At 45.9% G+C, this 12,455-nt stretch overlaps 1 protein-coding gene across 1 annotated transcript in view; it reads right to left on the bottom strand.

Annotated features, from left to right (window-relative positions):
- Nucleotides 1–12,455, bottom strand: part of LOC133607820 (arf-GAP with Rho-GAP domain, ANK repeat and PH domain-containing protein 1) — a 29,590-nt gene that overhangs the window by 9,594 nt on the left and 7,541 nt on the right. The window contains exons 11-18 of the mRNA XM_061962797.2: nucleotides 8,699–8,963; nucleotides 8,408–8,607; nucleotides 5,962–6,047; nucleotides 5,703–5,885; nucleotides 5,555–5,623; nucleotides 5,390–5,489; nucleotides 5,251–5,307; nucleotides 5,042–5,168 (exon numbers count right to left, since the gene is read on the bottom strand). Of these exons, the coding sequence (XP_061818781.2) occupies nucleotides 5,042–5,168; nucleotides 5,251–5,307; nucleotides 5,390–5,489; nucleotides 5,555–5,623; nucleotides 5,703–5,885; nucleotides 5,962–6,047; nucleotides 8,408–8,607; nucleotides 8,699–8,963 (1,087 nt within the window). The remainder of the gene's footprint in view (nucleotides 1–5,041; nucleotides 5,169–5,250; nucleotides 5,308–5,389; nucleotides 5,490–5,554; nucleotides 5,624–5,702; nucleotides 5,886–5,961; nucleotides 6,048–8,407; nucleotides 8,608–8,698; nucleotides 8,964–12,455) is intronic.

Raw genomic sequence — 12,455 nt, 5'->3', positions numbered from 1 at the left:
AATGAATTATTATGATAATTTAAAATTAATTATTTCAAATATGTTTATTTTAATGTATAATTCTATGGCTGGATGTAATAAGGAGTCATAAAAAATACAAATAAAAATACAATTAATTTTGATGTTTTTAGCAAAATATAGTAAAAATGTATTTTTTTAAATTAATAAATATATTTATTTTTAGGGAAGATAAACATAATAATACAATTTATCTCTAGTCTGGATGATTTAGTTCTTGTCACCCTGTAGTCTGTAGGCTGTCCTCACTCAGGTCCGCATGGAGCTGGAGGGGGCGTGGCCTCCAGCTTTGGGTGAAAATCGCAAGATTTTCGGGAGAATATTTGTCCCGGGAGGTTTTTGGGAGAGGCGCTGAATTTAAATACTTGACTTTCAGTGAATTCTAGCTATATATATATATATATATATATATATGCTAGCCTTTAAATAGACACTCCTTTTAGACCAGTTGATCTGCCGTCTCTTTTCTGCTCTGCCCCCCTCTCCTGCGTGGAGAGGTTATTAGCTGACCACACTCATCTGTGCATCAGTTGGGGACGTCTCTGCGCTGCTGACCTGTCTCCACTCAAGACGATTCCCTGCTGGCCCCACTATGGACTGGACTCTCACATTATCAACTAGAGCCACTCGACGTCCATTGCACCGGTTGCCCAGGGGGCGGGTCCCCACATGTGCGGTCCCCTCCAAGGTTTCTCATTGTATCCCATTGGGTTGAGTTTTTTCTTGCCCTGATGTGGGATATGAGCCGAGGATGTCGTTGTGGCTTGTGCAGCCCTTTGAGACACTTGTGATCAAAAATAAACTTTGATTGATTGATTGATACGTGCGGTCTCGCCTCCACCCACTGAGACAAATCTCAGAGGATGTCTGACAAGAGGGTTCACTCCGTTTTTTCCCCCATTCCGCTATCGATACTGTAGCTCAAAATGTTTTGGGTTATATTTTGATTCAACTTTCCAAAAATGGGATAATGAACAATCGATTTGAATTTGGGCCTAATCTGTATAATTTCTGCTACGTTAACTTCCGTTAATGCATTTGTGTGGGTGTATGATATGGAGATAAACAAGAAGGTTCACTCAGTTTCTTTCATCTTGTTTTAGATAGCTCAAAAAGTCATAAGTGGATGTTCATCTAATCCGAGGACGTCTTTGTGGTTTGTGATTAAGGGCTATATAGATACATTTTGATTGATTTTTTTTTTTTAATTTTCAGGAAATGTCAGAAATTAGATAAGGAACGCAAGATCGTTACAAGATAATTTCGAGGAACAAGTGACTATATTTTCAGAGTAATCCAGATCACCGTGTGTATTAAGGACTATTTTGCTATTGGGAAGTCTGTGTTCATCAAGTGCTTTTCTAGTTACTAATGTAGTAGTGATGTGATGGGACACAAGCATTGGCGTTGTTAGGCCTATTTTAGGGGGGCTCAAGCCCCCCTAAAATATTCTTAAGCCCCCCTAAATAATTTGGTGTTTTTTTTTGTTTTTTTTTTACAAATAAATGCCAACATATTCATTATAAAGTGGCCCAAATATGAGTTTAAATCAATAATCATATAACCTGTTATTATTCACTCAGTTTCCCCTCACTTCGTAGCGTAAGGTAGAGAGCCCCTTTCGTGCGTCGGTATCCAATCCATTCCACTTGTTCATATAGAAAATGCCCACATCACTCAAATTCCAGCCCGCATTTTCTCTGCGACCTTGCTTGCGGTCCTGCAGGTGTATGAAGCACATTATCTTCCTTTACAATGAGTGAAGCTGCACAAAACCTTGTGTGTGCAATTGTAAATCCTTAATTTTTTAAGTTTTGTGTTTCTTGTAGAATCTATATAAAGTAATATACATAAGCCTATTGTTAAAATAATGAAAGAAACATCATTAAATATATTTGTTTTATTGTATTGTTACATTAATAGCTGTTTTATTATTATAGGATGGCTTGTTAAACATTTAATAGGATTTTCAGAGGGAGGAAAAACCAAGACATTTAATATAAAATGTAATATGAATAAATACATAAAAAGAAAAAGAAAATATATGGTTAAAAGCCATCGTCCCGGGGAGCATCTCATTTCGTCCCGTGCATTTACAAAAAAAAAATAATAATAACAATGAATAATTTCTAAGTCTTTGTTAGCCGTTTGTGAAGTTTTGAGCTCGTGCGTAACATTCGCTCGCATCCTGTGCATCTCCTGGGGGCAAAGCCCCCCCTGTCCTTAAAAGCTAGTGACGCCCCTGGACACAAGTAAAGGATTTTATTTTTTTATGTTTCATTGCCATGCAAGTCTTAGTGTTTTTATTCAATCAATCAATCAATCAATGTTTATTTATATAGCCCTAAATCACAAGTGTCTCAAAGGGCTGCACAAGCCACAACGACATCCTCGATACAAAGCCCACATAAGGGCAAGGAAAAACTCACCCCAGTGGGACGTCGATGCTATTGCTGTAGATTTTAATTGCATGTTTTTACACTTTAGAATTTGATTGTATTGTTAATTGCATGTTTTTACACTTTGGAATTTGATTGTCTTTTTAATTGCATGTTTTTACTCCTTGTGGACTTTGCTGGTATTTTAAGACGTTGCCCCTTTTAGCTTGTTGCCTCTAGCAACCAAGGTGCCCAATCGAACGGCACCTGAAATTAGACGCACCTGTGGAGCATTAGGACTGCACAGGGGCGCCGCTAGGGATTTTGGGCCCCATGAAAAGAATCTTTACAGGGCCCCCAACACAGTGTCATTATTTTTTCTGTATTATAATTTCATCATCATTAGGGGTCTCTCTGGGCCCCCCTCCATCATGGGCCCCTAGAATCCGTCTCCTTTACCCCCCCCTTTCCGGCGCCCCTGGGACTGCACATTTAAAAGGAGAGAACAGGCAAGGATCGAGGAAAGCGACAGGAGGGGGAAGCGACCGGAGAGGATCGACAGGCTTTGCCAAGAGCGTCCGGGTGGATGCCCGCAGGCTGGGAAGGAATCCAGGACTACGCAGCAGACCCCGCAAGCTACCGGAGTGAACCCCAAGAAGCCTACAACACGCAGGGGCAGAGGAAACTCTGCCTCCGAAGTAAGTGTCGTGGATTGTGGATATGTGGGGGTGATCAAACTGCCTTTGGCTGTGGGCTTGCGGGCTCGTGCGTTGTACGCTGGCTGTGTGGTCCTGTGGGCAGGAGCAGTCGGGACCCAGAGACCTGCGGTGACTCCCGGGAGCGACCAAGAGGCTAGGCGAGACGGGACGCGTACGGCCACGTAGGTCCCACCGGAGACTGGTGAGGAGAGTGGGCGTACTCAATATTTCTACGCGGAACTACAGCAGAGGCCCTTGCGTGGAAGTGTGACGTTAGCCCGGATAGCGTCTCCTTGGTTTTAGAAGATTTTTATCCCCGTGGCCTGCCTCTGATTTAATTTGTGTGCAGGAGGACGCCGTGGAAGTGAGCGGAGCCAGGACACTGACCACGCCTGTCGTGGCTGTACCCTCACCTATATTATCGTTTACCAATTGGTATTTTTAGGGTTATCAACTTGACTGTTTTTTTAAAGGGGAAACATTATCACCAGACCTATATAAGCGTCAATATATACCTTGATGTTGCAGAAAAAAGACCATGTATTTTTTTAACCGATTTCCGAACTCTAAATGGGTGAATTTTGGCGAATTCAACGCCTTTCTAATATTCGCTCTCGGAGCGATGACGTCACAACGTGGCGTCACATCGGGAAGCAATCCGCCATTTTCTCAAACACCGAGTCAAATCAGCTCTGTTATTTTCCGTTTTTTTCGACTGTTTTCCGTTCCTTGGAGACATCATGCCTCGTCGGTGTGTTGTCGGAGGGTGTAACAACACGAACAGGGACGGATTCAAGTTGCACCAGTGGCCCAAAGATGCGAAAGTGGCAAGAAATTGGACGTTTGTTCCGCACACTTTACAGACGAAAGCTATGCTACGACAGAGATGGCAAGAATGTGTGGATATCCTGCGACACTCAAAGCAGATGCATTTCCAACGATAAAGTCAAAGAAATCTGCCGCCAGACCCCCATTGAATCTTCCGGAGTGTGTGAGCAATTCAGGGACAAAGGACCTTGGTAGCACGGCAAGCAATGGCGGCAGTTTGTTTCCGCAGACGAGCGAGCTAAACCCCCTATTAACCCTAGCTTCCCTGGCCTGCTGACATCAACTCCAAAACTGGACAGATCAGCTTTCAGGAAAAGAGCGCGGATGAGGGTATGTCTACAGAATATATTAATTGATGAAAATTGGGCTGTCTGCACTCTCAAAGTGCATGTTGTTGCCAAATGTATTTCATATTCTGTAAACCTAGTTCATAGTTGTTAGTTTCCTTTAATGCCAAACAAACACATACCAATCGTTGGTTAGAAGGCGATCGCCGAATTCGTCCTCGCTTTCTCCCGTGTCGCTGGCTGTCGTGTCGTTTTCGTCGGTTTCGCTTGCATACGGTTCAAACCGATATGGCTCAATAGCTTCAGTTTCTTCTTCAATTTCGTTTTCGCTACCTGCCTCCACACTACAACCATCCGTTTCAATACATTCGTAATCTGTTGAATCGCTTAAGCCGCTGAAATCCGAGTCTGAATCCGGGCTAATGTCGCTATAGCTTGCTGTTCTTTCCGCCATGTTTGTTTGTGTTGACTTCACTATGTGACGTCACAGGAAAATGGACGGGTGTTTATAACGATGGTTAAAATCAGGCACTTTGAAGCTTTTTTTAGGGATATTGCGTGATGGGTAAAATTTTGAAAAAAACTTCGAAAAATATAATAAGCCACTGGGAACTGATTTTTAATGGTTTTAACCATTCTGAAATTGTGATAATGTTCCCCTTTAATTTATATTGTTATAAATTGTAAATGAGCATCATTATCTTTCCTTATTTTGGGACGGTTGCTCTCACTACATTGGGTTCTCAATATTTACATTTGTTTTAAGCAAAATGTTATTAGATTTTAATATTTCACCACTCGGGTCCATCACAGTATCGTCAGGAATAATTACCCGTCTTTTCGGAAAAGCGATAGAACATCTCGCAAGTCGAGGACGTCACATGCCGCAGAGTCATTTTCCAAAGAAAAGAGGAAACGATCGTCTTCCAATTTGCCATGGAGCTCCTCCTCTTCCTCACCTGCACACACGACGCATATCAAATCAATACAATGAAAGTACCTGGAGGCCGGCAATTTTTTTTTTTTTTTTTTTTTTTTTACCTGAGAGGACGGGGTCAGCTCGCCTGTACCCTATCTTGGGAAGGCAAGGTGGAACCTCTGTTTTGGAAAAAAAACAACAAAGATTGCTAACATCTTTGTCTTTATACTGTTTTCAATGCAAATAAGTGTTGTGTTTCACCTGTATACTCGTTGAGTTTAAGTATCTCTGCCTGCAGAGCTTGCCCGGCTCTCTCAGCCAGCTGGATGGGGGAGGGGCTCTGAGGATCTGATTGACACACCTGCAGAAAGGCAGTGATGATATACAATGTGTGTGAATGGGTGTGTGTTTGTGTGAGTGTGACACCTTTGCCCCGGAGCAGATAAGAGCCATGGTTTCTTCGACATCGCTGCCACAGACAACCTCTCGCATCCTCTGAAACAAAACATAACCAGTGGAGTCACTGGGACGTACAAGTGGTCTTATGGTCAACATGGTCACGCGTCAGTCACACCTGCTGCATCAGATCAGAAGAGGACGCCAGCGCATGTACTCTTCGGTACCGCCCCTTGCGGTATTTGTCTTGGATGAAGTTGGATCTCTGCTCATCTGAAGACTCTGGTCTTAACTGCTCGAAAAGGGGCACCAGCGGCGCCCACACCTGATTGGCCAGCCTGTTGCCATATGTAACGAACAGCTGTGAGGGAAGAGGGTTTCACAGGTCTGAGAGACAGACAAACATTTAATCGTGCGTTACGTCCGCTCCCCCTCACCTGTACGAGTGGTTCAGTCCAAACCTTGTTGTCCATCTTTAGGCTCCGGACATTGGAGAGAGTGCTGCCGAGACTTCGATGGTGACCTGAAGAAATATACCTTGCATTAGCTCAGGGGTCGGCAACCTTTATCAGTCAAAGAGCCATTTTGACCATCCATCCATCCATCCATCTTCTTCCGCTTATCCGAGGTCGGGTCGCGGGGGCAGCAGCCTAAGCAGGGAAGCCCAGACTTCCCTCTCCCCAGCCACTTCGTCCAGCACCTCCCGGGGGACCCCGAGGCGTTCCCAGGCCAGCCGGGAGACATAGTCTTCCCAACGTGTCCTGGGTCTTCCTCGTGGCCTCCTACCGGTCGGACATGCCCTAAACACCTCCTTAGGGAGGCGCTCGGGTGGCATCCTGACCAGATGCCCGAACCACCTCATCTGGCTCCTCTCGATGTGGAGGAGCAGCGGCTTTACTTTGAGCTCCCCCCGGATGACAGAGCTTCTCACCCTATCTCTAAGGGAGAGCCCCGCCACCCGGCAGAGGAAACTCATTTCGGCCGCTTGTACCCGTGATCTTGTCCTTTCGGTCATAACCCAAAGCTCATGACCATAGGTGAGGATGGGAACGTAGATCGACCGGCAAATTGAGAGCTTTGCCTTCCGGCTCAGCTCCTTCTTCACCACAACGGATCGATACAGCGTCCGCATTACTGAAGACGCCGCACCGATCCGCCTGTCGATCTCACGATCCACTCTTCCCTCACTCGTGAACAAGACTCCGAGGTACATGAACTCCTCCACTTGGGGCAAGATCTCCTCCCCAACCTGGAGATGGCACTCCACCCTTTTCCGGGCGAGAACCATGGACTCGGACTTGGAGGTGCTGATTCTCATCCCAGTCGCTTCACACTCAGCTGCGAACCGATCCAGTGAGAGCTGAAGATCCTGGCCAGATGAAGCCATCAGGACCAAATCATCTGCAAAAAGCAGAGACCTAATCCTGCAGCCACCAAACCGGATCCCCTCAACGCCTTGACTGCGCCTAGAAATTCTGTCCATAAAAGTTATGAACAGAATCGGTGACAAAGGGCAGCCTTGGCGGAGTCCAACCCTCACCGGAAACGTGTCCGACTTACTGCCGGCAATGCGAACCAAGCTCTGACACTGATCATACAGGGAGCGGACCGCCACAATCAGACAGTCCGAAACCCCATACTCTCTGAGCACTCCCCACAGGACTTCCCGAGGGACACGGTCGAATGCCTTCTCCAAGTCCACAAAGCACATGTAGACTGGTTGGGCAAACTCCCATGCACCCTCAAGGACCCTGCCGAGAGTATAGAGCTGGTCCACAGTTCCACGACCAGGACGAAAACCACACTGTTCCTCCTGAATCCGAGGTTCGACTATCCGGCGTATGAAAGCTGGTGCGGCATGCGGGTTTTAACTGTAAGGCGCTTGTCAGGGTCATGCGTGCCGTGTTGGTACAGAATATAGCACCCACCATAAACAGTGTGCCTGATCAGCCTCACGTTGTATGTGGCTTTTGCTTGCTCACGTAGGTGACAGCAACGCATACTTGGTCAACAACCACACAGGTTACACTGACGGTGGCGGTATAAAACATTTTTTAACACTCTTACTAATAATGCGCCACACTGTGAACCCACACCAAACAAGAATGACAAACACATTTCGGGAGAACATCTGCACCGTAACACAACATAAACACAACAGGACAAATACCCAGAATCCCATGCAGCCCTAACTCTCCCGGGATACATTATACACCCCCGCTACCAAACCCCGCCCACCTCAACCGACGCTCAGAGAGGGGGGGGGCGGGAGGGTTGATGTGTGAGGGAGCAGGGTTGGGGTGGGGGCGGGGTTTGGTGGTAGCAGGGGTGTATAATATAGCCCGGAAGAGTCAGGGCTGCATGGGATTCTGGGTGTTTGTTCTGTTGTGTTTATGTTGTGTTAAGGTGCAGATGTTCTCCCGAAATGTGTTTGTCATCTTGTTTGGTTTTGGTTCAAAGTGTGGCGCATTATTGTTGTTTTATATGGTCACCGTCAGTGTAACCTGTGTGGCTGTTGACCAAGTATGCCTTGCTGTCACCGACGTGTGGAAGCAGAAGATGTATATTGTATTACAAGTGTTGGGCCAGCACGCAGTTAATATAAATTGTAGAAGGCGTCAAATGTTGTACCATCATGGTACACCCTTATTATAGCTGTAAGGGTGAAAATCGGTGAATATTAATCCCGGGGGAGTTTTCTGCTAGAGAGACTGAAATCCGGAAGTCTCACGGGAAAATCGGGGGGTTCAGCAAGTAAGCTGCTGAGCCGCATCAGAGTGATCAAAGAGCCGCATGCGGCTCCGGAGCCGCGGGTTGCCGACCCCTGCATTAGCTGGTTAGTTAGCATTAAACAGGAAGACTGTCGGATAAGGGAGTGGTCACCTGCACATTTGTCACAGATGACAAGCAACAGGTTGATCGACGCCCACTCAGGATTGGCGGCGCTGCAATCTGCGCACTGTTGATTGGAGGGATTTTTCCATAGACGCGTCGCCACCTGGCTGCTGGACAGAGCACTGCTGATTGATGAGGACAAGCCGTCTAACCAGACCTTAAGATCCTTTGATGAATCAACAGACATGCTGGGGAAAGGGATGGAGCCACAGTCAAGCACAGAGGAAAACAGTTATAACACATATAATGGGACAGAAAGGAGGACAAACGGGTCAGTACTGTATGGTCTTGAAGGGCGTGGTCATTGAAAATGAGTGTTTTCCGGTCGCCGTGACTGATGCCAAGTTCAGAGGAATGCTGTAGGAAGCCAGGCCTAGCTGGAAACGATCTTTGTCGGGGTAAACCCAGAAGTCATGACCGCAGACGGCAGCGTAGTTCCGGCTTTTTATATCTTTGATGTTGATCGGCCCGTGCAGTTCCGGTGCAGCGGGACTCGGTTGACCCCGAGACGCCAAGAGAGACTGGACCCAACCTTCTTGAATATCTGTGACACAAACCAACGGGAAGAAATATTTCTGTATTGAAGTCAAATGACAGAATCCAACACAACACAGGAGAAACTATCGATCGTTCCACGCGCTACCTCTTCACCAGACCCAGACAGCTTCCGGCCTGAGCCCAGTTGGATAAACACACATCTATGCTCATTGTAGGCATGCGCGGTGTATTCATTTAATTAATTAATTTTTCCCAAGGGCAGCACGGTGGAAGAGGGGTTAGTGCGTCTGCCTCACAATACGAAGGTCCTGAGTAGTCTTGGGTTCAATCCCAGGCTCGGAATCTTTCTGTGTGGAGTTTGCATGTTCTCCCCGTGACTGCGTGGGTTCCCTCCGTGTACTCCGGCTTCCTCCCACTTCCAAAGACATGCACCTGGGGATAGGTTGATTGGCAACACTAAATTGGCCCTAGTGTGTGAATGTGAGTGTGAATGTTGTCTGTCTATCTGTGTTGGCCCTGCGATGAGGTGGCGACTTGTCCAGGGTGTACCCCGCCTTCCGCCCGATTGTAGCTGAGATAGGCTCCAGCGCCCCCGCGACCCCAAAGGGAATAAGCGGTAGAAAATGGATGGATGGAATTTTTCCCAATTACATCACTGATTAGTACTCACTGCAGACTTTGCGAGAGCCAATAAACTTAATAAAACATCACTTACTGTACAAGGTCTGCAGTCATTAAGATGCCGACTGCTAGGATGTTCATGTATTGCTGTTTAGATGAAAAATTACTCATAATCCTAGCGAAGAAAAGGGGGGTGGAACCAAGCGTCCTTTTGTGTTGTTTTCGCCATCCCGTGTCTAAATTGGCTGTCAAAGTGTACCAATTTGTCGGAATACGTCCTCGTCCTTCTATTTTCCAGGTGAGAGGCATGATTTATAATCGACAATAAAGTTTTACGAGCAAGGAAATGAGGAAGCAGCTGATCAGTCGATCATGTCAACATTGTCACACAAGCTCGTGATCATGTTGCCGCTATAAATCAATCAATCAATCAATCAATCTTTATTTATATAGCCCTAAATCACAAGTGTCTCAAAGGGCTGCACAAGCCACAACGACATCCTCGGCACAAAGCCCACACACGGGCAAGGAAAAACTCACCCCAGTGGGACGTCGATGTGAATGACTATGAGAAACCTTGGAGAGGACCGCATATGTGGGTAACCCCCCCCCCCCTCTAGGGGAGACCGAAAGCAATGGATGTCGAGTGGGTCTGACATAATATTGTGAGAGTCCAGTCCATAGTGGATCCAACATAATAGTAAGAGTCCAGTCCATAGTGGGGCCAGCAGGACACCATCCCGAGCGGAGACGGGTCAGCAGCGCAGAGATGTTCCCAGCCGATGCACAGGCGAGCGGTCCACCCCGGGTCCCGACTCTGGACAGCCAGCACTTCATCCATGGCCACCGGACCTGTGCCCCCCCCCCCCCCCCCCCCCCTCAAGGAAAAGGGGAGCAGAGGAGAAAAGAAAAGAAACGGCAGATCAACTGGTCTAACAGGGGGGCTATTTAAAGGCTAGAGTATACAAATGAGTTTTAAGATGGGACTTAAATGCTTCTACTGAGGTAGCATCTAATTGTTACCGGGAGGGCATTCCATAGTACTGGAGCCCCAATAGAGTGGGTGCCATGTCATCTGCTGGTGTCGGTCCACTCTGTTTCCTGAGATCCAGGGTCAACGCAGCCGTCTACCAGCAAGTTTTAGAGCACTTCATGCTTCCTGCTGCTGACCTGCTCTATGGAGATGGAGATTTCAAGTTCCAACAGGACTTGGCGCCTACACACAGCGCAAAATCTACCCGTGCCTGGTTTACGGACCATGGTATTTCTGTTCTAAATTGGCCCGCCAACTCCCCTGACCTTAGCCCCATAGAAAATCTGTGGGGTATTGTGAAAAGGAAGATGCAGAATGCCAGACCCCAAAACGCAGAAGAGTTGAAGGCCACTATCAGAGCAACCTGGGCTCTCATAACACCTGAGCAGTGCCAGAAACTCATCGACTCCATGCCACGCCGCATTAACGCAGTAATTGAGGCAAAAGGAGCTCCAACCAAGTATTGAGTATTGTACATGCTCATATTTTTCATTTTCATACTTTTCAGTTGGCCAACATTTCTAAAAATCCCTTTTTTGTATTAGCCTTAAGTAATATTCTAATTTTGTGACACACGGAATTTTGGATTTTCATTTGTTGCCACTTCAAATCATCAAAATTAAATGAAATAAACATTTGAATGCATCAGTCTGTGTGCAATGAATAAATATAATGTACAAGTTACACCTTTTGAATGCAATTACTGAAATAAATCAAGTTTTTCAAAATATTCTAATTTACTGGCTTTTACCTGTATATATAGTATAGCAGTTGTGCACTGCACTCTCTAAAAGCCGCAGATGTTATTGTCACATACGCATGTGCAGTAGATGGCAGTATTGTCCTGTTTAAGAGTGTCACAACATTGCTGTTTACGGCAGACAAACTACTTTACGGTAGACAAAAACGTGACTGCTGTTACCGCGCTGGGAGGACGTTAATGAAACTGCCTAACAATAAACCCACATAAGAAACCAAGAACTCGCCCTCGATCATTCTACAGTTATAACGTGATTGGGCAGGCACGCTGTTTATATTGTGGGAAAGAGGACGTGAGAACAGGCTAGGCCGCTGTCGACACGTCACTCAGGTCCGCATGGAGCTGGAGGGGGCTTGGCCTCCAGCGCCGCTTGAATTTCGGGAGATTTTCGGGAGAAAATCTGTCCCGGGAGGTTTTCGGGAGAGGCGCTGAATTTCGGGAGTCTCCCGGAAAATCCGGGAGGGTTGGCAAGTATGGTGCTGCTGGTCCACTAATAGTACTAACCTTTAACAGTTAATTTTACTCATTTTTGTCATGTCTGTGTGATCATGTTTTGTTTTAGTCATGTTCGGTTTTGTTTTTGGACTTTTTGTGCACTTTTGTTTTGTTTTGTCACCATAGCAACCATTAGTTTTCACCTGTCACGTCACGCACCTGTTTCACGTTTTGAGTCACGCACCTGCTTTCACTAATCATGTCTATAGTATTTAAGTTCATTGTTTTCAGTTTGTCGTTCTGGCGACATCTCACATTTATCCTCTGTACATTCCTGACACTTGTTTTCATGTCCATCCTTCATGCTGCTATTTTTGTCCAAGCCAAGTAAGTTTTTGTTTATTAATGCTATAGTCTTTTGGTTTCATAGTTTGTTCTCCGCCACTGTGCGCGCTTTTCGTTTGTACTTTTTTTTGATATATTAAATAAATCATGTACTTACATTCCCGTCTCGCCCGAGCCAACTTTCCGTTGCCTTCTAGAAAAACTAAACCCCAGGACCAAGTCATGACAATTTTCATTAATTACTAGTTTCTATGTAACTGTTTTTATATTGTTTTACTTTCTTTTTTATTCAAGAATTTTTTTTAAATTTATTTATCTTATTTTATTTATTTAATTTTTTTTAA

Source organism: Nerophis lumbriciformis, linkage group LG09 (genome assembly GCF_033978685.3).
Source record: "Nerophis lumbriciformis linkage group LG09, RoL_Nlum_v2.1, whole genome shotgun sequence".
In the NCBI taxonomy this organism is placed as follows: Eukaryota; Metazoa; Chordata; class Actinopteri; order Syngnathiformes; family Syngnathidae; genus Nerophis; species Nerophis lumbriciformis.
This window is presented reverse-complemented; position numbering and strand designations above follow the sequence as displayed.